General features: G+C 38.5%; 1 protein-coding gene across 1 annotated transcript in view; it reads left to right on the top strand.

Annotated features, from left to right (window-relative positions):
• Nucleotides 1-9,719: 9,719 nt before the first annotated feature.
• Nucleotides 9,720-27,875, top strand: part of frya (furry homolog a (Drosophila)) — a 260,590-nt gene continuing 242,434 nt past the window's right edge. Inside the window, exon 1 of the mRNA XM_034168395.1 lies at nucleotides 9,720-10,127. Within this exon, the coding sequence (XP_034024286.1) occupies nucleotides 9,911-10,127 (217 nt within the window). The 5' untranslated portion in view covers nucleotides 9,720-9,910. The remainder of the gene's footprint in view (nucleotides 10,128-27,875) is intronic.

Below are 27,875 nucleotides of genomic sequence, written 5' to 3' on the forward strand. Positions count from 1 at the left end.
TTTTTTTTGGCAGTACACCCCCACACAAGCGCTGTCCCGGTTGTGTGAGCACCGCGTGCATGCGGGACAACGACACAAGCGGGACAACGATTTGATTGAGCTAACTGACGGGGTGTTAGTTCTTGTAACACACACACACACACACACACACACACACACACAAAAATCCACTCCACTGTAAGCCATCTGGATGCATGAAAAGCTGTTCAGATGAAAAGCTGATGTGATTTTTGACTGGACAGAGGAAATACACAAAGGCTTTTTTTTTTCATGGAAGTACGACATCAGTGCACAGCATCACCAGACACACCAGTCACAATTTGGACTCCTAGTTAAAGTTTGTGTTGGACTTTCACAGTAGTGGAACACCAAAATGTAAGTCCATTTTCTGTTGTTTATAAATGAATAAAATATCAAATGACAAAGATCTATTTTATCTGTTATATAAAACAAATAATGAATGTTCTTACATTCTTTCAATGGAATGAATATTTAATTCGGTGAAAGCTGGAACGTACCATTCAACTCAGCTTTGCCTTGTTGAATGGTATGTTCCAGCTTTCACCTCAAGAAATATTCATACCACTGAACTCATAAGCATTCAATAGCCAATCACAGATTAGCCTTTCTGTCATCATTTACCTGTATTTTGGCATGCTTGGCGCCAGAACGTTATGCTGGATCCAAAATGATACAAAAAGGCTAGGACCAAAAGTTATATTGGATCGGTTCCCACTGACCAATAGCGTTAGAGCTTACTGCCAACAGCTAGCGAATCAGAGCGTGGCATACAAAGTCAGGAACTAGCTGACAGATGCTGGTTGAAAAAATGGCAACAAACATGTCAACAACAGCAGAAAATCGTCTGCCAGCGAGGTTTGCTGAGTTCACAGAGGAGGAACTGTTGGAAATATTAAACTCCAAGGATGCCAAAAACACTAAGAAGGTAGACAAGCACGCTACTGATGTTTTAGAAGCATTCATCGCATCAGAATCAATCATATTCTGTTCACAACAATATTTCTCTATGTTGGACTCTGCACACACACACACACACACACACACATCCATTATTTGTATATATATATATATATATATATATATATATATATATATATATATATATATATATATAAAGAGAGAGAGAAAGTAAAACCCAACAATTTAGTCTCCCACAGATTTGGAGTTAACTTATTTCATCAAAACATGAAAACTTTAACTTAAATGAATCAACAATTAAAAAGTATTTTAGCATCAATAATTTGGTTTATTTGTGTTAAAATGGAAATAATCCTAATAATGGAATGCATTTGGCACACTACAGCAGTTGTTTATTGATCCATTGACCTTCTGGTTTTGTGAACAACCTGTTCTGCCAGCTGAGGCATACATCAAAATATCTGACAGACTCCTCATCTGAAAGGTCAGTAAATGATATTTTCCTTCTTTATTCCTTTACTGAGATGGATATAGGTGGTATATGTGTTGGAATTAAATAGCCAGAACAAATTGGATTGAGTTATTTGCATTTGTGTAAAGAAAGTGCATGTTGTGGGGAAAAGGTGCATATAATGTAGCATATTGTTAAGAAACTAGGAGGTTGGTGGGTCAATTCTTGAGTGCTCATTTATGTCAAATTATCTTTGATAAAGACAAACTACAATATGTTCAAACACCACCCCTAATGCACAACAGTGCTTGGCTGCAGGTAATATGGACTCATCGATTTAAAATTAATATTTTAAATTAGTTGTTGGATAGCCATTTTTTTGATTTATAAAGTAGGGTTTGGATCATTTCCTTCTTTACTTTATGGAAATGGTTGTGCATCACAATTGACACTGCATCCAACAAAGGCTTGAAATACTGAAGATGACAAGTCATTTCTTATCCTCATATAAATCGCAGGTCTTTACGATAGAATACACAAAATAGATAATGAATATTTAATTAAGTCAGTATGAACGTCACTGGCTGGTCTTTGAACTATTCAATTAAGAAGAAAATGCAGAAAGACATACGCGCCTAGCTGTAACTTGACACATTTGGTGATTGCGTCACTTAGTCGTCTTGTTTACTGAGGACATGATTGGTGCAAATGTTTAGTGTGAAGCCCTGCCCATTTCAGGAAGATAATAGGCAGCAGAGGGAACAGGTGCACTCTGTGGGCTTGTGTAATAACCTTGAATGGTCCTTTTATGTTTGTGTGCGTGCGTGCGTATGTGCATGTGTGTCTGTTTGTTGTTTTTACATTTTTGGTGGTTCTACAATAACAGTATATGTAGATTTTAAAATATAAATGTTCTAAATGCTGTACAAGTATAAGGTCTAGATGAAGCTGTGTCATAGCTTCAGTTTCCCACACATGTTCATTCCTTTTCTGTCAAAACTGATTCATTGGATTGGATTTCCATGTAATAAGTATATGTAGTCTCAACTAAATTAAATTGAATTATCTTGCATGGATGTGCTTTATTTGAGTTGGGGCTACATATATTTATTAGATGGAAATCCTGCACATAAGTGAATTGAGTTCATCCATTGAGTCGAGTGTATGTGTCCAAGGTGTGATGTTTGTTTATTTACTTATTGGATCCGTGCTTAACATCAGTCTTTGAGCATAGTTGGTATTAACCTATAATGGAGTCATGCTAACTTTAGGACCTGATATCTATCAATTATTTAACTGATTCTGCTGTGCCTAAATGTGTCTCACCATGGAAACGGCCTTCTAGCCCTGCCAGAGGGTTTTGGTTTCAGTGGCCACACCGACTCCGACATTGCTTTGTATCACAGGAGTCTCGGTTCTGCTCCGTGTTGTCACACAAAACTTATCATTGATTTTACTCTTTTGGGTTTGTTGCTGTTGTTTGGATTTTTTAAATTTATTTAATTTTTTTTTTTTTTTTTTTTATATTGTAGTTGGTTTTCAAGCCTCCAGAAGACCAAAGACAATGTGGAATTATTAGGTAATTATAATTTTTCATTTCCTTTGTGTTCGTGTTGTTTTGTCTGTCTTCATGCTGTCATGTGTAGCTCTGTCTGAACATCATTCATCATCATCCTCATCATCCATTCATCCACCCATTATTGATTTCTTGTTCCTAGTTCTATGATTAAAGATGCAGATTTTCTTTTTGCTTTCTCAGAACTTCCAGAAGTAAGATTCATGGGAAAAGTGCTGAATTTGCAAGTCACTGTCATTTTCCTTAAGAACAGTCATGATTGACTGAGAAAATTTGAGGAGCTCCAGATAGATTTTATGAGACAAATGGACCATCTATCATGTATAAAGTTAATCATATTTCAATAGCTGAAAAACATAATAGTACCAGTAAGTGCATTAAAAAATTAATAACCTTATTAAATTTGCATGTATTTATTGTCTCTACTGAGTGATACAGATCCCAAGAAGAGAAGCTGAACCTTTACAACACATCATTTCAAGTGTGTGACTGGAATTGACTCAGAAAATAAATAAACAACTACCCAATGCAAAATCCAGTGATTATTTGGGCCCATTTTATCAAGTAAAATAATTTCTCACTGTAAATGTAAATGCAGATGGAACAACGGTAGGTTTAATGGACAGCAGGGGGAGCAGTGCTACAACTATTGTAATCAGATCAAATGGAGCTTTATTTATGTAGTAGGTCTAACAGCAAATCCAAGTGCTGTAACTGTAGTCATAAAAGATTCAACACTCAATAAAAGCAATTTCTTATGTTTTCTTCAAACCCTCTACACAATAATAACACAGCAGTAACACAATGGAATACACATTACTCTGAATTAAATACATACATACATACACATACAGATAATTGCCTCAGTCACCATTTTTAAATTTTACACTTCTTCAGTTTGTAGCATTTGCACAGGAACATTCAACATGTGACAAAATGTGTCCAAAGAAAGGAGCATATTTACTGAAAATTAAACAAAAAATTAAAATGTAAATTAAACTGGAATTTAAATTTTTAAAATTAACATTTGTAGACACTTCAAATGTGCTTTTGTGTGGGTAAAAACAGGTGGGTTTTCCTGCCTGTTTTTTAATTATTATTATTACTATCATTGTTATTGGACAGTGCAATGGTCAAGAGGTTAATGCACTTGTTTTCAAACCAGAGGCTTCCTGGATCAAGACCAGCTATTTGCCATGTAAGGTGGACTTGCATCAGGAAAGACAGCCAGACTAAAACTTGTGCCAAATCAACATCTAAATCCATATCAGGTCTGTTGTGACAGTGCCAAGAACAAAAGGGAGAATCCAAAAAAATAAGTTGTTAAAGTGCATTGCTGTTTTATTTATTTGTATGTACTTTTTATATTGGTGAGACATTTTCTTTTGATATAGATATATATATATATATATATATATATATATATATATATATATATATATATATATATATACACACACACACACACACATTGTAATTTCTGGACTACTAGCCGCTACTTTTTCCACACACGTTTACAATGATATGGCTAATTTATAGATTTTTTCAAGGCTTTTTCACGAGTCCAAATACGTCAATTGATGCTGTCAACTGATTTCCTGAAAGCTGTGCTCCTCATGCGGTGTAAATTCACACACAGTTTAAATATAAGGTCTTACCCATTCATTTTAGTGAAGAAAAGTCCCTCTGTAGCACCAGAGTTGCGCCGTCAACGGAGCGGAGCCTTCTCCCCCCACCCTTCCACACTGGTTCTCTGTCTTGGTCGAAAAAGATACAGCGCCTCATGAACGTCTCATTTATCACATACTCCATCTGATCCTGGTTGCACGCAATGAAATCTCAAGAAAAAGTTAAAATTACTCAGTTCACCATGCACGTCAATATTTACGTGTAACACTTCATGGGAAAAAAAAGCATTTACGGTACGTATTTAATTAAAAGTTAAAAAATCTTTCTAACATCTTTTTGTGTAAATATCTCATGTTACAACATGGAGACCCGCGGCTTATAGACAAGTGCGGCCTATTTATGTACAATTTCTTTTTTCTTTTTAAAATTGGTGGGTGCGGCTAATATTCAGTTGTGCTCTATCGTCCTGAAATTATATATATGTATATATATATATATATATATAATTATAGTGTAGAGTCTTGAAGGAAATACATTTTCTGTAAGACATTATTAAAAAGGTTTGAACCAAAGCTCATATAGGAGTCACAATTTACACCATTTCACGAGATTCAGTCACGAGATGTTTTAAAATACCATCTTTGTTGCAAAACATAACACATACACTGAGGTGATGCTTCTTCACACTTTTAGGTCACTAGTACACAACTTGTTTTAGTACCTGTTGCTTTTAATGGAAAGGAACTACTGCTCGTCTCATCAACTGATTGTGTCGTAGTGCCTCATTGAGCAGAGACTGGCTCAGTGGGCGTGCTCCACAGAGCAAAGTAAGTAAATAAGTAAGTAAAGTTTATTTCTGTAGCACTTTTCCAGATACAAATCACAAAGTGCTTCACAGTATATATATAAAAAAACATGAGAGCACACAAATTTTAAACAGCAGAAGCATAAAACTATGTAAACGCCAGCCTATACAAATGGATCTTGAGCGTTACTTTAAAACTTTCAACAGAGTCCACACAGAGTTGGTTCAAAGGCAGTGTATTCCACAATTTAGGTGCCACAACCTCAAATGCACGGTCTCTCCTTGTCTTCAGCCATGACCTAGGCACAACCAGCAGTCCCAGGTGTGAAGACCTGAGAGACGACCTCTGTCGGTGGGTCTCACCAATTCAAGAAGTAATTCACCTGGAAGTTTCAGGCCAGAGTTTTGCTAAGAGCAGGACAGTTTCTGCATGCACAATGATACTAAACATAAAGTAGAAATCATGTTTAATTGTGAAACATTGGCTTGCATCTTATTTATCATTGGGTGCTTTGGAGATAGGTAACAAACAGGAGTGGATTTAGCTTTCACAGTGAGTCCACACTTTAAATATCATTTGAAAAGAAAATAGACTGCTGCTAATACATCTTTAATATGCATAACAATCTGTGCTTTATTACAAAGACACATCACAAACAACAGTCACACACTTCAAACTTTAACAGAGCAAGAAAGCTCATGTGTTCTTCCAAAAGCACACAACACCAAATGTCCATTTAAGTACGGACAGTTTTTCGCTTACCTCAACATGCACTGCAGGCAACGGCTCTCGGAACATCCATTAATTCTAGTGAATGACCAAATGATTCTTTCAGTTCATTTCACTGAAAAACATTTTTGGTTGTTTCACCAATTGTTTCACCAGCACCCCCTTGTCGTTATGTTGTAAATGTCACAGTCAGGTCTTTCATTTGCCCACTATCCTTTAATGAATCTGGGACTCAATATTTAGCCTATACTCACAATAAGCAAAGGAACAAGGGAGCTGTTAAGTGACTGAGAGAAAGAAAACAAAATAAGTGTAAATGTGTACTTTCATAAAACACATTCTCAGATGAACAGGTTATTTTATATCAACCACAAATCTAGCCGCAGTAAAAAACAAACAAACAAAGAAAAAAACCCAAACATTTTTGACATAAATAAACAACTGGGTTTACCTTTGTTCGAAAGTTCTGAGTCACTGTCTGTTTCTTGTACATACTCCAAGAGTGCGGCAATTGTTTTTGCCAGTGCTTATTTTTCAGTTATTCCAAAGAACATTTTGCTCTCCTCTTGACCTCTCCCTTGTCCTCGCCATCCTTTTTACCATTCATTCTCTTTCTTTGTCCTTTTTAGAACTTCTGTGCAAACTGTCATTGGCAAACTATTTGAAGGAAATGAGCGAAACGTAGGAGGAGTAAGTTTGTGTGAGTCATGTTCATGACAAAAAGCATGATTGACTGGAAAGGTGTTACATAAGAAGAGATATATAGCCCATAGTCACGTTCATCATCACAACAAGCACACGTATACACTACCAGTCAAAAGTCAGACTTCAGACTTGTACTGTACATCTGGTCTGTCTTTAAGTACTCACACATTGAAAGGAATGAAAGCTGGCAAGCGAATGAAGGAGAAAAACAAGAGAAAGTACTGTAACTCTTGTCACACATGCTAGAGGTTTTTCATGGTACTAACTAGGTTGTATATTCAAACCAAACCAGAAACCTTTGTCTATGTTACTACTATAAACAATGCCCAAACAATTACACTTTTAAGTCTGAACGTTCATAAAATACATCTTAAACATAGTAATTTTATTTATTTATTTTTGGCTTCTCCGATTTTTGGCTCAGGGTCACCACAGCAGCTCACGTATGGATCCACATGTTGATTTGACACCCATTGTACACCAGATACTCTTCCTGATGCAACTCTAGATGAACAAAGAGAATGAGCCATGGGTGGACTCAAACTAGGATTCTTATTGTCTCCCAAGCTTGAAAATACAGTTTCATGTGTCATGACATTGCAAGTGTCAAAAGGCTAACACCATGAAAGAGTTAATATTTTAACACCATCCAAAATGCAACATACACTTGGACCCTGGAATGTTTTCTATAACACAATGCAAATTAAATTAAAGGCATCAGAGGAGCAATTCATACACTGCAGACTAGTATTTCATGACATTTTTTAATGTCACAGTGGAATGACTTATGCCACGTTTTTGTTGATTAATACAAGCTTTGAATTACCTCTCTAATGCCTGGTTCACATGGCAAAATAATTATTCTGATTTCAGACCCGTCTTCTCCTTCCAACAATCTTAAAGACGCCCCAACTATCGTGATCTCTAAAGATAATCTTATCAGATATTCCTGCTGTGTGTGGTGTGTTAAGAGCACTCTAGTCTGCTTGGAAGGACACCGGAACCACTCAGACCGCAAATCATGAATATTCAACATGTTGGATTGTCTTGGCCTGATATCCCAAAGTTTGTGGTGTCCCCCCTCCACAAATGAGCACGCAGCTTGCTGAATTAGGGAATAACCCTGTTGTGTCTGATGATGTGTCGGACATTCGTGCTGGGATATATGGTCGAAAATAGCGCTTTATTGGCGATAAAACTGATTATTTTCGACCATATATAAAAAATGTAATTGGATTACAATGTGATGCAATGAAGACACGCACATCCAAAACATGTAAAAAGGCATGCAGGACCAAGACAAATACACCAAAGATAGAAACTGAATGATCCGCACAGCCACAGTGCTCCAATACAAAAAAAGACTATTTAACAAGACATATGTAATTGTAACGTTTCGGGTGACCAGCCCTTCGTCAGTCAGCTCAATGTGAAACACCTGTCTAAATACAAACATAATTTGATGCTTGCCCTCACCTGAAAACTAATCAAACCAAAAGAAAAAAGAACTTCATAACTGAAAACAAATTCCAAAGTCTTTTTTGTATTGGAGCGCTGTGACTGTGCAGATCATTCAGTTTCCATCATTGGAATGTGACATGTAGCCAATCAGAAGGCGAGGTGACGGACGCATGGAGTGAAATCAAAACAGCTGTTATGGCGCACCAGAAAGTCTGGTGTTCGCGCTGTCTCCACTCCTTTAATCAACGCCTTTTCTTTTTCTTTTTGTATTGTTTTTTTTTTCTCCATTAGAAATAGTCCACAAACTATCTCCATTGCGTCTTCCTCGTCCACCATGTTTGCCTACTCCGAAATCACATTTAATCTCGAGAGATTTTGCTGTATTTCCTGTCTGACCTGGGAATGTTCGCGTGTGAAATCTGCTCATGTGTGGTGTGTTGTCTATAACAAGTGGCTGCACACCACACACTGTATGACCAAAACTGTTAGATCTATGACTTTTTTTTATCTCCATGTGTGTGGTCTCTCAGGTTTTGGAAAACTACCGACAATTTTCAAATTTTGCCGTGTAGAAAATGTGTTTTTCAGACTGTTATGTCTCTGAAAGCATTCCACAAAAACATTTTTGTTTAAGCTAACTTTTTCTTTAATGGATGAAAAATTGAATTACTCTTCTGGTCATTTGGCAAAAACTGTTTGCAGGAGCTTCTTCTCTGTTGATGTGCAGATTCTCCCTTTGACATAAATAATTTTATATATTTGGAGATTCCACCATTGGAATGTTTGCATTACGTGGCCTGTGTCCTTTAAAACAACGTGTTTGTTTCAGCTTCCGACTGTGGTTTCATGCTAAAAGAGTAAACACCTTCATGAACACACGCACAGTGTTTACACTGCTGATGTAGGTCAGACTTGGAAAAACTGGTTCATGTCGTAGGTGTGTCTTGCCTGTGTTCATTTCAGTGGTTGAAAAATGACTCAAACAAGCGCAAGCTGCATGCTGTGAGATTGTGACTTGATGGTTACACAACTTTTACTCATTTCCTTCACGATGCCGACTGTAAACTTCAGGAATTAATTCAGTGGGGAAACTATACAGCATGGGATCTTGAAAGAAATGCCGGGAGTGCTGGTTTCTGCAGTACATGTGGAGGATGGATCTAAGCTTTTATCCAACTTTTCTTATTTGGAAAATAATTCTTCCAAGGGCATAGTGAATGTGTTTACCCTGATGTTAAGCTCCAAGACAAATACAGGATATTTATACAGGAGTGCCTCGTGGGCACGCAGAAGGATGCGTCCTCTTTCTCTTTCACTCTCTCTCCACATTTGACATTGCCCTTCTCTCTGCTGAAAAGAGGAGGGGTTGTCTCGTAATCCAATACCTGCCCAATTCTTGAACATTACTGTAACTGGCCGAACTGCCCTGACAAGTGCAGAGGTTAAAACATTAGCCGACAGCACTGCAGTTGCATCGCGGCACAGCAGTTTGCCGTTTAACCAAGAGGAACACATTTTTAAGGAGGGAAAGAAGAGGAAAATTAAACACTGCAACGGGGGACAAAAAAAAAAAAAAAAAAAATCTGCAGCACTTCAAATGAGTTCTCTGGAAGAATGATGGAAGTGTCTGAGGGCTGCCTGCCGCACAACATGTCTTTAGAGGAGAGCACTGTGAGACAAGTGGCAGGGAGTGAGACGAATCACTCTGAGGGACTGGATGAGGTTGTGTTGGGGCACATTGCCAACTTACCCCTGGATCCATTCCCACCCAAGGACTTCAGAGGGAAGTTCAAAAAGATGCGTCATAAAATGAGACCAACCATTCTTGAAAGTAGGTGCTGATTTGACTCTGTCATTTTGCAGTTAACAAACAGGACTTTAGACAAACAGGCTGTAAGTTCAGCAGCAGCAGATGTTGAACACAGTCACTCGCATCATCTATTTGTGAAATGTCTCACCTCCTGGTTGTAGCTCAAACTGAGCTGTGGTAAGGTTTTAGGCACTAAAAACGGATGAAAATGCTGTGCGGTAGACTTGTTGATCGACAAATCAAAGGAAAACAATGTTAGTTTTTTCTTTCTTTCTATTTTATTAAAGAAATTTATAGAACCGTGGTGACACTGGTGAAAAAAATATTGGTAGATGGCCACTCACTAGTAGTGCCACAAATTAGTAATTTAATCCTACACAATAGTGAAGCTGTGGTCATGAATTAATACTGCATGAAACATAATAATAAACTGTGGCCTGCCACGTCTGAACATTGTGTGGTGAAAAATCTACCCTTCTGAGATGCATTCAATTACATCGCATAAACTCTTTAATGTTGTGCATCGACCATGCAGATTCTTTAAAATGGTACACTTTCTGCCCCCCCCCCCCCCCCCACATTCCATTGCTGCAATACATTAATTTCATTCATTTTATTTTCATTACAGTATTTTTTAATAATTGCTTAATAAATAATAATTACTGTAACATGAATTTGCAAGGAGCAATAAATGCATCATGAACCCCCCAAGCTGGTGCATATTGTTCGTACTACATTCTGTGCATATTCATCAGCCAAATTATATTTTGCCCATGATGTTACTGAGATTGCACGCTATTGTAATTCATCCCAAACATTAAATAAAATTCTTCTTCTTTTTTTTTTTATGTTGCAGAGCACGTACCGTGTTGTCAGCAGCAACAGATTCCTTATTTTGTGACCCATGTATGATTAAAGCTGTATGGCCTTTCAAATTTCACAAAACTGACAAAATTAATTTTTTTGCAAAAATCCAAGCATTATAATATGAGTTTATTTTCATAAGATGTTGCAAAGTTACAGCTCATTTTAATTAAGAGAACATACAGTATGTATGTAGGAGGAATTCCATAGCAAATATCTTTTCCTTCAAATGCCATCATACAGACAAACTGCAGCAGGAAGCGTAGTGTGCGCATGCATAAGGTTTTGATATAACCTGAAAGCTGACCCACCTTCTTGATACACGTACACGGAGCATGCACCCAAACATCTGTAAGATATCTTGTAAATCACTCCAGAGGCATTATCTGGTTTCAAAAATAGCATTTTTAGATTTAGAAGAGTTTATTTCTCACTAACTTTTACAAAATAGATAAAACAGTTTGGATTTATACAGAAATAAGCTGTTTTGGAATGTTTTATGCCCCATCTTGGTTTGTTTTGTTTGAGCCAGCAGCCAACCAACATCACACTGCCATTTGTTACTCTGACTGGCAGTCAGTGTCCTTCCCAGCATCCCTCAAGCAGATTGGGGGAAGCCCCCATGTAATCTGACATCACTACCAAATCGAGTTCAAGCTCTTCTGATCACTAGAAATACTCCCCTTCAGGGAGAGAAATTCTAAATTGTTTCCAGACAGCATGAATTGTGATCATATTGGAAATATAATATGAATTCCTTATTTCAATGCCATGGAATAAAATTATAGTGGTGCCAAATAAAATTGCTTTATGATGTGAATCTTAAAAAGTCCAGAGGCCATAAAGCATTAAGAAGTCTTGTAATTATTAAGCTCCCACGCCTTATGGATGGATGGATGGATGGATGGATGGATGGATGGATGGATGGATGGATGGATGGATGGATGGATGGATGGATGGATGGATGGATGGATGGATAGCAACACTCACATTCCACAGACAAACAGCAATTAATCCGCAATTATTACTTGTTTACTGTAATAATGGCACACATCAGAATTAAGACAACACATATACATTTGACATTGTTTATGTGCACTAAACTTGAAACTGTCCGTTTTCCAAATTGAGGCGATGTGAGTGTGTGGTGGCCGCTGCAACTGGAGTCGCACCGCCTGCCAGCTTGGGAAGAACAGGGGCCCTGCCGCAGGGGAGGCAGGAAGGGAGGTGAAAGGGAAAAGCTGGAGCATACTTCAGTCCATGTGTAAGTCTGTCAGTTTATTGTCTTTGTGGGTTGAGATAAGAATGGAGCCGAATAATCTCACCAAGGCCTGAATAAATTCCTCTGGAGGTAAACAGTGGGGAATTTGTCCTTGAGGCTAGATAAGCCTGGAGTGTTGTAGCTGAGCAGTGAAAAACACTTTTAACAGTTCCACTTGAACAGCCAAATCCAAATTATGAATTTAGAATATTCCCAATTATGAATTAAGAATATTCACCGGCCTCCGAAACCTTCAGCTTCAACTGCAAGGCACGCATCTGCTCCAAGGTGTCATCCAATCTGTGTCTGAGTTCAAGAGTCAACGCAGTCTGAGAATGCACTGCCTTGCCAACCTCGTTAATCATGACGGAAAAGCGAGGGCCCGTGGTTCTTGATGCCGCCGTCTTGCCAATTTTCCGGTAGATCAGGGCAGCACATAAGCCAAAAAGTACCAGCCCTGCTACCATGAGACCAAAAATGAATAAATCCTCGACGTCCTCAACGGAGAAAGGTGCCAAGCATGCAACACGCCAAGACCCCCAGGAGTTGAGGACATAGCCTGCAGGATACGTTCCATCTGGGCAGGTAGGATCCCTCAGTCCTGACCTTCTTGTAGAAGAAATGGTGTCAATAGCGTTCAGAGACCAGCTGATCAATTCCATGGTTAATCCAGTAGTAGTCCAACAGATCCAGAATCCAATATAGTTTTGAGGAATTCACAGTCTGGTGAAGTAGGGATGTGAAGGTTAAAGGCAGAGAGATAAGGGAGAGTGGAGGAGATGTATTACAGCTTGGGACTATTAATTTGTGGCTACCATGTAATTATTGTGTGGGCACAGGTTTTTCTTGAAATGCTGGAATGTCTTTGTGTCAACTGAATGGTTACTTAGAGAGACTAAAATGAAGAGTGCCACTTGTATTTTGAGGGAGTGTCAGCTATGATAATTTGGCCATGTGGTACATTTCTGTGAGTGTAATCCAGCACACAGTGTGTCAGTGCTGAGGACCGCAGCAGCTGGAAAAGATCACGGGGATGCCCACATATCACCTGGTTGTGTCTGATAGATGGTTAGTCTTGAGAAGTGGGCATGGATTGGTCGTTTGCCTGGGTGGTTGCCATCTAGGATCCAAGGTGGTTTCATAGGTTGGCGGATGTGCCGATGCTTGGCACACCGGCACCATTGCATGCTCCCAGACTTGACCTGACCTGAGGAGGCATTGATCTTATGGCCATGCAGTATAAATGGCCACATAACAATAGGGGAGGTGATGGTCTAGTGGTTAAGGTGTTGGGCTTGAGTCCAGAAGATCATGGGTTCAAATCCCCGCCTGACTGGAAAATCACTAAGGGCCCTTGGGCAAGACCTTTAATCCCCTATTGCTCCCAGTGTGTAGTGAGCACCTTGTATGGCAGCACCCTGACATCGGGGTGAATGTGAGGCATAATTGTAAAGCGCTTTGAGCGTCTGAAGCAGATGGAAAAGCGCTATATAAATGCAGTCCATTTACCATAACAATATTCTTCTTACCAGTGTCACCAGGAACAACCTGTAGAAATTAGTCAATCAAGTAAAAAATAAATTTTCACATTAAAAGTAAACTTGATTTCTTCATAGACGTACTTTTGTTACATGAAAAAATAATTGCCGGTGATCACTCAACAGTAAAATGATTAAATACTCCTCACTTTACTTGCAAATTGTAGGAAAATAATGCAGTTCTACCTCAAAGAATTCATATTTGAAATGTTCATCACATGCTATATGCATTTTCTATATGTAAGGCTTATTATTATGTTTTAAAAAGTTTAGCACACTACTTTGTCTATAACTGTTGCATAGCTTTGTAATTAAGCTGAGTCACTTATTTTGGCTTCAGTCAAGTCTCAGTTTTGCAATATTAACGAAGACAAGCATGACAGATGAGGAAATGACAGATGCATGAGCAGATATCGTAATATAAGGAGTAACGTTTGAGCTGGATCCAACCGACATACCTTACATTCCTCATCTTCATCACAGCTTGATAATGCTTTGATAAGTATGTAATGTGTCCAAGCTCTCTCTCACTTAAAGCCAGCTAAGAAAGAAAAGTCTACAATCATCTTCACTGAAATTCTTCATTTGTATGTCAGTTTCAGACTGAATGGCTGAAATAAATCAAAATGGTAAATTAAGATTGTATTTCCAGTAGTGTCAGTAATTCCACTCGTATAGAAGTGACATTGATATTTTTCTCGCTGTCAAATGGTTGGTAGATATGCTGAGAGACATCCAGATATGGTGTTATACCATTTACGTTGTACTAAGGTTTCAGCTGCTTAAAGCTCAAGCAGTGCCTGCCTTGGTTTCCAGCAAGAAGCACATTTGGGATTATCACCTTTACAACCAACTTTCTTTAGGTAAATTAGATATTGATAGATGAACATTTCCATGTCACTGAATCTGTCTTGGACGGCATTTATGGCCCCTTCACACATAACACAAAGTTGAGTGAAAGAAGCAGGAACCAGCCAAAAAAACGCAGGAAAAAAAAAGAAATGGGGAACCGCGAAGCATTCCACCTGCTGTCAGGAGGGACACATGGTTGGACAGGTGTGAACGATACTGCGGCGACCGTTTCATGCACGCTTCTGCGTGCGCACAACCACAGTGTGAGTACCTGGGAAGCATAGAGTGCATGTACAGTGCATGTACCGTGCCCGAATGGTTGTGGCGACTGCTGAACGAGGCGGCTCCAATTTTTCACGAGTGGCATACGATTCCTCCTTTGTGCATCAGTCAGCTTCAATCGTGTTATGTGTGAAGGGGCAATTACATAGTCACTAAAGGACAAACAATATGGTATTGTATGGTCAGTGTTTGTCGTTCTTAAAAATTGAGCGACCAGGCTGGAAGGAGACGAGTGAGGGAAGCCACCAAGACACCCATGAAAGCTTTGAAAAATTACTGGCTTCTGTGAATGTGAGTGGACAAACTGGAAATGGAGTTGCTTGTTGCGTCCCCATTTGCAGCTTCATGTTGGATTGTAGTAGGAAAGGACTGTAACATGTGAAAACAGATCAAATCTAGGTTCAGGTTTCCTATGTGCCTTCAGGAAATTGCAGCTGAAATTTTGCACGTTCCTTTAACGAAAATCCTTCTCAGTTCCACATATCAGCCAGTCTACTCTGTGTGAGCCTGATTCAGACGCTAAGCATGGTGAGTCCTTGTTAGTATTTGGATGGCAGACATCATGAGATGACCAGGGGGGCTGTGTGTGTTTCTCTATGTGAAATTGAAGTTGTGTCAGGAAGGGCATTTGGTGTAGAATTTGTGACAAATTCCAATGTGGAATTGTGCTGTATCCGCTGTGGCGACTCCGTACAATCGAGGGCAGCCGAAAGGCCAACAACTTCTCTCTACCACTTTATCATGAACTGCACAGACTGCCACTTTTGTCTGTTGGATCACCAACCACAGAATTCTATAACTTCTTCTGAGTCATCTTGGTGGCTTCTCTCACTAGTCGTATGGTCACTCAATTTTTGAGAACCATCTACTTGAAATAGATTTATAATACAGTGCCTTATTATTTCTACTTTTTAATGACTGAAGTAAACAAAGACATATTCAGGCAGTTGGAAATGTTCATGCAACTATACCCTGACTTGTTTCAAGAAAAGTAGATGTAAAAGATATAATTTAATTCAGAATGTCTCAGTTTGATTGGATCCCATCAGCATCATGCTCATTCCATGTGCTTCACTTTATATGCTCCATGCCAGCTCGCTGAACAGGCTCTTGGCTGCTGCACTACAGAGCCATGGTGCATCTTACAAAAGCAATTTAATGCTCTCTTTAAAGCCATAACACGTCTATTTTATTCACACAAATCATCCACAGTGTGCGTCAGTCTGTCTGTTTGATAACTGCATATTGATAACAGGCAGCACTCAGAGCTGCCATGGTGTGTGTGTGTGTGTGTAGGTCAACTCAACTATATATATATATATATATATATATATATATATATATATATATATATATATATATATATATATATATATATATATATATATATATACACTAGCTGGGGTACCTGGCGCTGTCCGGGTTAACCTCTTTTAGACATAAGCCAAAAGCCAATCATTTTAATCAACATTTGTTTTTGTAATGCTGATGTCTTACAAATATAATATTTAATGGGCTAAAGTTTGTCCAGCAGAACTATAAGAGGTGGACTCCCCAAACTAAGTGAAAATACTTGGTTAAAAGACAAACACATTTGAAGTCCTTCATGCAGACTTTGTTTTGCAATCAAATTTATAACAGAATTACACACAAAAGTTAGGTAACAGTAAATGTAAATATCAATGAATCAAAATCGAGGTAGTGGTGTATTTCACTGTTTTTACATTGCAATTTTACAAACATAAAATGGCTTTAAACAGCAAATGTAAATATTAGAATGGAGAAATATTTCTTCATGAAATTCACTTCTGACCATTACTTTTGAAGAGCCTCTTGATAGACAATGTTCCTTGTCATGTCACCTGGCGAGTGAATGTACAGCTGTTCTGGGTTACCAACCCTGGAAAAGCCGACATACAACTGGCCGTGGGAGAACACAGGCTCTGCCAGATTCAGTCCAACCACATTAAGGGACTGTCCCTGAGCCTTGTTGATGGATATTGCAAAGCTGGGTTTGACTGGGAACTGCAAATGCCTGAACTCAAATGGCATATCTGATGGGATAGGTGGAATAGATTAAAGTATTAAGTTATTGGTTGCCCAATAACCATAAAGAATTAAAGTGAAAGATTGTTTTGTCTGAGATTTCTAGCAATAATGATTAAAGCAGAATTAATTAAAGTGAAAGTTCTTTTTGTGTAAGATTTCTAGCAATAAAGATTAAAGCTGAATTCTGTAATAGATCTAGAGATTATATCTAGCAGTAATGATTAAAGCTGAATTCTGTAATAGATAAAGAGAATAGATTAATGCATTAAATTATTGGTTGCCCTTAATTGTGTCTTTAGGAAGTAAAAGATGTCTTACCTTTAACCTTTATGTATCTTGCCAGCTTTTTCTGTCTTGTCATAAATGGTGAAAATACAAAGTTTTCAGACAGTAAATCTTCAAACTGTACTGGGTTGTACACCAAAGGTAATTATATTTTACAGATTCAATATAATGTTATGTTGAATCAAATAACTTCTTTGGTTGAATGTATTCAGACAGGAAGGCAAACTGGATTGTACAGGACAGTTAGGTGCTTAACAGTTGAGAACAGTTGAGAAACCACATGGTACAACACTGCATGCTCTTACATAAAAGGCTATTTCTTACATAAAAGGCTATTTTAGGGGTAATTTTCAGTTCAACTTTTTAAAAAATGGTACCAGTTTGTTCCCCATGTCATGAGGATTCTGAATATATATAGCTTTTAGGGCTACATATTATAGTTTGGGTGGGGTGGAATTAGAATTGACCACTTTATAGTTTTTGTACTCAGGCTTTCTTGATGACATCATCAGGATGGGAGGGGGGATTACAATTCTGACCACTTTCTAATTGTTGTACTCAGGCTTTCTTGATGACATCCTGAGGATGGGGGGGCGGGGTGGAATTAGAATTCTGGCCGCTTTATAATTCTTGTACTTGGGCTTTCTTGAACAGATAAAGAGAATAGTTTAAAGCATTAAATTATTGGTTGCCCAGAACTTTTAAAAAAATTGTACCTGTTTGTTCCCCATGTCATGAGGATTCAGAATATATATAGTTTTTAGGGCTACATATTATAGTTTGGGAGTTTATCCCGGACAGACAGACAGACAGAATTAGCCCTTATATATGTATATATGTACGTGTGTGTGTGTGTGTGTGTGTGTGTGTGTGTGTGTGTATGTGTATACAGTGGAAATAGTTCCATATTTTTTGTCAGTTGTTTTAGAAAGTGAACTACATTCTTTCATACATGTACATGGACATACTGTACATATAAATTAAAATCTTTCATTTTTTTTTTATTTTGATCATTACAGCCTGCAGGTCTGTGGTGTGTGTGTGTGTGTGTGTGTGTGTGTGTGTGTGTGTGTGTGTGTGTATATATATATATATATACACAGTGGAAAAAGTTCAATATTATTTGTCAGTTGTTTTAGAAAGTGAACTACATTCTTTCATACATGTACATGGACATACCGTACATATAAATTAAAATCTTTCATTTTTTTAATTTTGATAATTACAGCCTACGGGTCTGTGGTGTGTGTGTGTGTGTGTGTGTGTGTGTGTGTGTGTGTGTGTGTGTGTGTGTGTGTGTGTGTGTGTGTGTGTGTGTGTGTGTGTGTGTGTGTGTGTGTGTGTATGTGTGCGTCCCACAAGCTCGTTCGCTGGACAGGGATGGTTGAGGCGTGTCGATCAGTCCACCCCAGCTTTGCCTTTTTCCTGTTTATCAGACTTGCTGAAAAATTCTAAAATTCTTCAACTTGGGAATTACATAACATTTTTTCTCTTTGCACTGTCTTCCTGAAAGCCAGGCTGAACAGATTAAAACTGGGTGGCAAAGGCAAGGCTAGCTTTTAGGGAATCCAGCTGGGCTGAGCACCATTTTTACTAATGAGGTGCTTCACTATGATAAGCATTGTCATTTCCTATAATTATACATATTTACACAAATTACTGGACTCCCTTATCACTGTTGAGGTTCATGTTTGTGAAGATCTGAAACACATGTAACCAGTATGTCAGGGATTTCCTTCTGAACTGAAGAACAGCTATGTTGCTGATTCCTTAATGTCCAGCCCGCAGAAAACACTGACACATATTTTACAATGCTAACAAACTGCGAAGTGGAGTTTTTTATGTGCCTTTTTAATGCAGAGGCTTTCCAATACAGTCGAGTTAAAAACTTGTATATGCTGCCATTAAAAAGTGCCAGTATAAGTTTTGCTCACATCTTTTTTAAATTACACAACACATTAATATATTAATACCATATCAAATTATCATTATCGGGATCTGCACAGTGATCGAGAAACAGGAAATATTAAAATATTTAAGTTTTTTTCTATTTCTTGACATTGCAGAGAAATGTATATCTACCACTGACTCTGAGCAGTATGTCCAGTAAGTATTCACAGCGCTTCACTTTTTCCACATTTTGTTATGTTACAGCCTTATTCCAAAGGGGAGTAAATTAATTTTCGGCCTCAAAATTCTGCTCACAACACCCCATAATGGGGTGGGCACCAAACTGTGGTTGTATGTATGTATATGTACAATGACAAGAAAGGTTATATTATTATTATTATTATTATTATTATTATTATTATTATTAATGACAACATGTAAATTTTTTTTTTATAATTTTTGAAAATTATAAAAAAATACAAAACTAAGAAATCACATGTACATACTTTGTTGACACACCTTTGGCAGTAATTACAGCCTCAGTTTTCTTGAATATGATGCCACAGGCTTGGTGCACCTATCTTTGGGTCGTTTACCTATTCCTCTTTGCAGCACCTCTCAAGCTCCATCAGGTTGGATGGGGAGTGTTGTGCACAGCCATTTTCAGATCTCTCCAGAGATGTTCAATCAAATTCAGGTCTGGGCTCTGACAAGGCCACTCAAGGGCATTCACAGAGTTGTCCTGAAGCTACTATTTTGAAAACATCCACCACCATGCTTCGCTGTAGGGATGGTATTGGCTAGGTGATGAGCAGTTCCTGGTTTCCTGGTTTGTTTGTTTTAGGGGTCAAAGCTGTGATCTTTAATCGTCTATATATTAAAAGTGTGTGTGTGTGTGTGTGTGTGTGTGTGTGTGTGTGTGTGTGTGTGTGTGTGTGTGTGTGTGTGTGTGTGTGTGTGTGTGTGTGTGTGTGTGTGTGTGTGTGCGCGCACGCTTTTATTTAGTAAGTTCAATGTAAGTACATAATATAATTGTAAATACCTTAAAAATTCATGGATGACACAAGAACGTGAAAACACTTATTTCTGTCGTGTACATTTAAAAATCAAATGACAAAATAGAAGTAAAAATAAAATAATAATATTGATAACAATAATAATAATAATAATAATAATAATAATAATAATAATAAAAGATTATTAACTGACTTTGAGGTCTGTACGGGGAAATATCTGTATGAGGTGTAAGTACGAGCAATTGTGAGGTCCATGCATTGCAGCCATATAATAATAATGTGTACATGATAACAAGAACCTAAACAATTTATAAATACATGAAGACAGTAAATTACCATTAAAAAATACGTAATTAACAGGAAATAAAAGGGTTGAGTTCTTCAAAAAAATTTGAGGTTTAAAGTTCTAAAAACATTCTGGACTCACATACCATTCCAACTCATTGTAGAAACTTTGCACAATTTACGAGGTCTGTTAGAAAAGTATTGTACCTTTTTATTTTTTTCAAAAACTATATGGATTTGATTCATATGTTTTTACATCAGCCAAGCTTGAACCTTCATGCGCATGTGCTAGTTTTTCCACGCCTGTCGATTGCGTCATTCACCTGTGGGCAGGCTTTGAGTGAGCACTAGTCCACCCCTCTCATCGTTGTTTCATTGCGAGGAAATGGCGGAATGATTTGGGCTTTTTTTCCATCAGAATTTTTTCAGAAACTGTTAGAGACAGGCAGCTGGAAACCATTCGAAAAATTTATCTGGCTTTCGGTGAAAATTTTACGGGCTTCACAGAGAATAAGGAGTGTTACTACAGCTTTAAGGATGGCCCACAATGGCGCGCCGCGCTCCGAGCTGCCATCGAGAGGCAGAAACCAGAAACCCTGTAGCTTCACCGATCATGGACTTTCCTCGTGTTGACAGCAGCGCGCGGTTCGAGAACTCTGTATATTTCCATAATCTCTATAAATATGGGAGGGCCGGCCCACGCACGTCTAAACATGCAGTGGCCCACCGGGCAAATGCCCAAAATCACAGATTATCAGTCCGAGCCTGCATACTAGTGTGTTGCCCGCTGGGATTTTTAAATGGACCACAGTGGAAATATGTGTTTTCACTTTCTTCTGTCATCCATGTATTTTTAACATATTTACAATTATAGTATGTGCTTACACTGAATTTAAAATCAATCACGCTTTTAATACAAAGATGACTTACCGCACTCTGCTAGAATGGCGTGCGTCCAGAAAGTAGTTAGCACACATGCATGCACAGCTGCTGTAAGTAGGTGGTTTTAATTTGACAAACAAAGACAGTGGTTGAATACATTAAAACCACTAAACATTTCACTCATGGTACCAACATGAAACTTAAGGAACAGGAACATTTAAAACCTTAAAACCCTCAACTCCCATGGTGCATTGCAGCATAGCATCCATTGTTTATTGGTAAGCTAAAATTGCTCATTTCTCCAAAAACATTTGTCCAGTCAACTTTCCATTTTTGCAGCGTTCATCCTTGATGCAAAATACATAAACATACCAAATGGCAAATGTCAGCTCGCCTTGGTTTTTGATTGAAACCACACACACACACACACACACACACACACACACACACACACACACACACACACACACACACACACACACACACACACACACACACACACACACACACACAGAAACCACTTAGTTATTATGGCATTGATTGTTATTTACATTAATTATTAAGATCCTATTGTCTTATGTACAATTTGTACATGTTCAATCAAGCCCCTGCATTTTGTCATATGATAATTTGACAAAGACCACAATGAAAATAAGCATTTATGCTTTATTGTGTTATCAGTGTATCATTGCTATATTCACCTCTGTTTATATTGATGTTGCAGAATAAACTCAGTCAATTTGTACATGTTGAATCAAGTCCCTCTATTTTGTCACATGATAATTTGACAAAGACCACAATGGAAATAAGCATTTATGCTTTATTGTGTTATCAGTGTATCATTGCTATATTCACCTCTGTTTATATTGATGTTGCAGAATAAACTCAGTCAATTTGTACATGTTCAATCAAACCCCTGTATTTTGTCATATGATAATTTGACAAAGACCACAATGAAAATAAGCATTTATGCTTTATTGTGTTATCAGTGTATCATTGCTATATTCACCTCTGTTTATATTGATGTTGCAGAATAAACTCAGTCAATTTGTACATGTTGAATCAAGTCCCTCTATTTTGTCACATGATAATTTGACAAAGACCACAATGGAAATAAGCATTTATGCTTTATTGTGTTATCAGTGTATTTCAATTTCAATTTATTTTCCTTTATATAGCGCCAAATCACAACAGAGTTGCCTCAAGGCGCTTCACACAGGTAAGGTCTAACCTTACTAACCCCCAGAGCAACAGTGGTAAGGAAAAACTCCCTCTGAGAAAGAAACCTCAAGCAGACCAGACTCAAAGGGGTGACCCTCTGCTTGGGCCATGCTACAAACATAAATTACAGAAACAATTCACAGAACAATTCATGGACGAATATACAAGAATTGCTGTTGGTGCACAGGACAGGAGGGTCGCCAACACAAACACAACTCCCATCTCTGGATGGAGCTGCACCTTAAACAGAGAGAAAACAGAATCAGGCATCAGAAAGACAAAAAATACTGTATAATTTACCAGCATTAATCATCATTGCTATATTCAGCTCTGTTTGTTTATATTGATGTTGCAGAATAAACTCAGTCAATCAATCAATCAGTTATAAACAATATTTTATTTAAATTTTAATGGTGTCTGCAGGAGGGTGTGCATGTGCGTATACATGAGCTTTAGAAAAGGATGGAATTTAGCTTTGACCGTGTGTGACGCGCATGCATGCTGACGTCCATGAGATGTCTTGTAAATCACTCCAGAGATGTTATCAGGTTACAAAAACAGCGTTTTCACAAACCTCCTCCTCATCCCTGTACCTTGTGAGAATCATGTCCTTGTACTTCATTGTAATCTGTTTTAGGTTTACATTGCTTTTGCCCCACCTTCAAAGTGTTCCATAGCTTCACTCCACATACTGATAAACAAGAACTTTTTGGAGTCGTACAAACCCTGTAAATTTGTAATAGGCAGAAGTACAAAAAACAGTGAACAAACAATAAACAAATCACTATACGCTACAGTGAAGTTAAATTCAAGGGTTACACGCCAGCAGTCGCCCCCCGCTCATTAGTCCTCCATGTGCAGAATCCAAGCTGCTTCTTTGTCACTTTCATAACTTTATTCTTGTCCACTGATATGTTCACTGTGATGTGTCGCTCTCTGTGTCAGCGTGGACCGCTCGTCAGTTCCTCCTGATTACGCTGAAACATGCACAAGCCCAGCGGTGTCATCATTCCCAGGCCCCGCGCACAGCCAAACAGTAGTTCTTATTAAGGACGTTGTGCTAAGAGGATTGCGTCCTGCACACTGAGCCTCCGCACAGTTATTTAAAGGCAGCTTGCATTGCTGCCTACTGCCTGCCACAGCTTTAGAGACACAGAGAGAGATATAGGGAGGGGGGGGAGGGAGAGGGCTGGTACTCTAGGACCGGACACCAGAGGAAGGCTGGAGCAGCACACTGTTTTCTCAGGGTGTCGTCAGCGTCACAGCTCTGTGTGCATCACAGAGAGGTGACAGCAGACAATACCTACTGGCTCCAGCTCAGCTGCTGCTGTACACAAACTAAAACGAACAAGGGGAGGGGGGACGCTCAACAGGAAGCTGCAGCTATGGCCAGCCAGCAGGATTCAGGCTTTTTTGAAATCAGCATCAAATCCCTGCTGAAATCGTGGAGCGGCAGTAAGTAGCAGTTTGTGTCATGCTGACTTTTGTTTTTCGCTGTCAGAGCTGCTCCACTGGATCTGCTTTTGCACTCGGACTCTGACTGTACGGGCTGCTTCTCATTGTGGTTTGTGACAGGAGACGTGCTGTATGTGTGACTTTATTGTTCAATGGGTGTTGTTGAGGACTTTTGGAGACGGGATGTCATACCAGCATTTATAGTTGTCTTACAGAATTTGCTGGATGTGAAACTCTGACAGTAAGTTACAGAGTCTCACTTTCTGTCCAGGTGTGTATCCAGGATGTGGGAATGAGGTTCCTGCAATGAAGTTAAAGAGTACCTTGGCTTGTGACATATGTGGATTGTGCTCTTGCTGTCTTTATTACTTTTGCTTTACTTTCTGCAGGTTTCTGCCTGAATGGAAACAGATCTTATTATTTGCAAGGACATCGTAATAGGATTAGTGAGAGGGTCAACTCTGTTACCTGTGTGGTCCAGAATTCACGCGACCTGTTACCCATAACCTACAAAATGTTTAACCTTTGGATGTATGCTGCTAAAACAAGATGGAAAATAGGGTTAAAGCAGGCGGTAAGAAATGGAACATGCGGTTTAGATTTCCATGCAAACACCTGTGATGCCAAACATCTCAAATCTAAATATGTAGGTAGGACATAGCCTGGAATGCTCTGATAGTTTGTATCAGTGGAATATGATTGCAAAGCAATACTTTGTAACACACCGTCCCTGTCGATACACACTTGTTGTTGAACCCATCTCTTAATAATGATGATGCATAATCCTGACCATAGATCACTTTGCTGACAAAGGCACAGACACAGCTATACAGGACCATGTCATTCACTGTCCATCTCTGATTAACTCACATACTAATATATTTTATAGAATTTATGTATTCATAAAATTTTACTGTTGGTTATTTAGAGCTAGTGCCCAATGTGAATGGCATCAATTACCCATTTGACAGATGAGTAATCTTCCACTTTTTCTGATAACTGATTAATCACTGAATTCTGATCCACATTCAGGAAAATAATAATATATAATAATAATAATAATAATAATAATAATAATAATAATAATAATAAATAATTGAATGCAGTTTAAACTGCATTTAAAGCACATTTATGGCACTTTTCACAGTATTTCAATAGCCCAAAACAACACGCTGCACATGCTTATCTGTGTAAATGAAAAATAAAACTGATTTGCTTGGTTTTAAACTGTATTTTATATACAGTGATAAGCTGGTGTGTGGTTAAATATATGAAATTTCAAACGTGAAGAAATGACTGATTTTAACTGGCTGTCAAAGCACTTTAATATGATGGGTCAAAACAAATTATTTGAGACTTTTAACTGTGAAGAGTATTTCTTCCATTTTATAGACTAAATTATTCATTAATTTACATCATGCATGGAGCATGCACTGGCAGCGGTTGTGTCCAAGCGGTTAAGTGCACTTGTTTCCAGTGTGGAAGGTTCTCGGTTCAAACCCATCCCTGCCCATTCTCCACTGTGGAGTTGCATCAGGAAGGGCATCTGGCGTAAAACCTGTGCCAAATCAACATACACATCCACCTTGGATCTGCTTTGGTGGCCCTGAATGAAAGCAAAAGACAACCTGAAGGGACTTACTATGGGAGCATGCACTAGTGCCACGACCGTGGGTCCTGGATGGCAGACAAACAGTCCATCCCTACTTCGTGCTGGATTAAAAATAATAATCATCAGACTACTTGAGAATGAAAATAATGCTAGCATTGTATTAGTGTCAAGTGCAGATTTTAACATGACCCCAAAGTTAACAAAGTTTATCATTTCTGGTGAATTTTAAAATCTGTGATCTATCTGTACATCATAAATGCTGGAAAAATGAAATCTGTCCAGAAGACAGTACAGCAGCATTTTAATATCTGTCCTCAGTGGTGCTTTGTCATAAGTAAATGTGTCCTCCTCTAAAATTCACACTGAGATCTCATCAGAAGGACCCCCTGACCCCATCAGCCAATCAGAACAGCCACACTGAGTTCAGCTCACTCTCAAATATGGCTCATTTGCATTTTTTATGCAATCACATGCATTCATACTGATTTTTAAAATTTGCTGTTTGTGATTTGCTTTGTATTTACAGAATTTCCTTTTACTAAACCTGCACATTTTTATAGCATTTTCAGCTGTTTTAACATTGTAAAATCTGACTACCGTTTTTCTTCTCTTTGGTGAACAAGCAAAGGAAACCAAAACGTCTATCTTCTATGCTTGACCTGAAGCAATAACAGAATACTTCTCCATTTGGGAAGCGCTGACAATAGTATTTCAGCAGTTATAAAAAAATGCAGAAGTTAAATGTATTTAGCTGCAGGACACAGACACATTTTAAAATACAGGATGATATAAATGGAACAAATGTAGGAGGAACTTTATGCCAGCTTCCTAAAACATAACTGGTGGACAGCAGTCTTCAAACCAACATTAGAATCTGCTTTGAGTGGAAGTGTGTAGTCATACTCTCATTCCATACACTCTGGTCTTTTATGTATTTACAGTGAGGAAAATAAGTATTTGAACACCCTGCAGTTTTGCAAGTTCTCCCACTTAGAAATCATAGAGGGGTCTGAAATTTTCATCTTAGGTGCATGTTCACTGTGAGAGACATAATCTAAAAAAAAAAAAAAAAAATCCGGAAATCACAAAGTATGATTTTTTTAATAATTTATTTGTATGTTACTGCTGCAAATAAGTATTTGAACACCTGTGAAAATTAATGTTAATATTTGGTACAGTAGCCTTTGTTTGCAATTACAGAGGTCAAACGTTTCCTGCAGTTTTTCACCAGGTTTGTACACACTGCAGCAGGGATTTTGGTCCACTCCTCCATACAGATCTTCTCTAGATCTTTCAGATTTGGAGTTTCAGCTCCCTCCAAAGATTTTCCATTGAGTTCAGGTCTGGAGACTGGCCAGGCCACTCCAGGACCTTGAATTGCTTCTTACGGAGCCCCTCCTTAGTTGCCCTGGCTGTGTGTTTGAAGTCATTGTCATGCTGGAAGACCCAGCCATGACCCATCTTCATTGCTCTTATTGAGGGAAGGAGGTTGTTTGCCAAAATCTCGCAATACATGACCCCATCCATCCTCCCTTCAATACGGTGCAGTCGTCCTGTCCCCTTTGCAGAAGAGCACCCCCAGAGTATGATGTTTCCACCCCCATGCTTCACGGTTGGGATGGTTTTCTTGGGGTTGTTCTCATCCTCTAACATGGTAAGTGGAGTTGATTCCAAAAAGCTCTATTCTGGTCTCATCTGACCACATGACCTTCTCCCATGCCTCCTCTGGATCATCCAGATGGTCACTGGTGAACTTCAAATGGGCCTGGACATGTGCTGGCTTGAGCAGGGGGACCTTGCTGCCCTGCAGGATTTTAAACCATGACAGCATCATGTGTTACTAATGTAATCTTTGTGACTGTGGTCCCAGCTCTCTTCAGGTCATTGACTACACCCTCCTGTGTAGTTCTGAGCTTTCTCAGAATCATCCTTACCCCACAAAGTGAGATCTTGCATGGAATCCCAGACAGAGGGAGATTGACAGTCATCTTGTGTTTCTTTCACTTTCTAATAAATAATCATAACAGTTGTCTTCAACCAAGCTGCTTGCCTGTCATCCTGTAGTCCATCCCAGCCTTGTGCAGGTCTACAGTTTTATCCCTGGTGTCCTTAGACAGCTCTTTGGTCTTGGCTATGGTGGACAGGTTGGAGTGTGATTGAATGAGTGTGTGAACAGGTGTCTTTTATACAGGTAACAAGTTCAAACAGGTGCAATTAATACAGGTAAAAAAGTGCAGAATAAGAGGGCTTCTTAAAGAAAAATTAACAGGTCTGTGT

Source organism: Thalassophryne amazonica, chromosome 4, assembly GCF_902500255.1.
Source record: "Thalassophryne amazonica chromosome 4, fThaAma1.1, whole genome shotgun sequence".
Lineage (NCBI taxonomy): Eukaryota > Metazoa > Chordata > Actinopteri > Batrachoidiformes > Batrachoididae > Thalassophryne > Thalassophryne amazonica.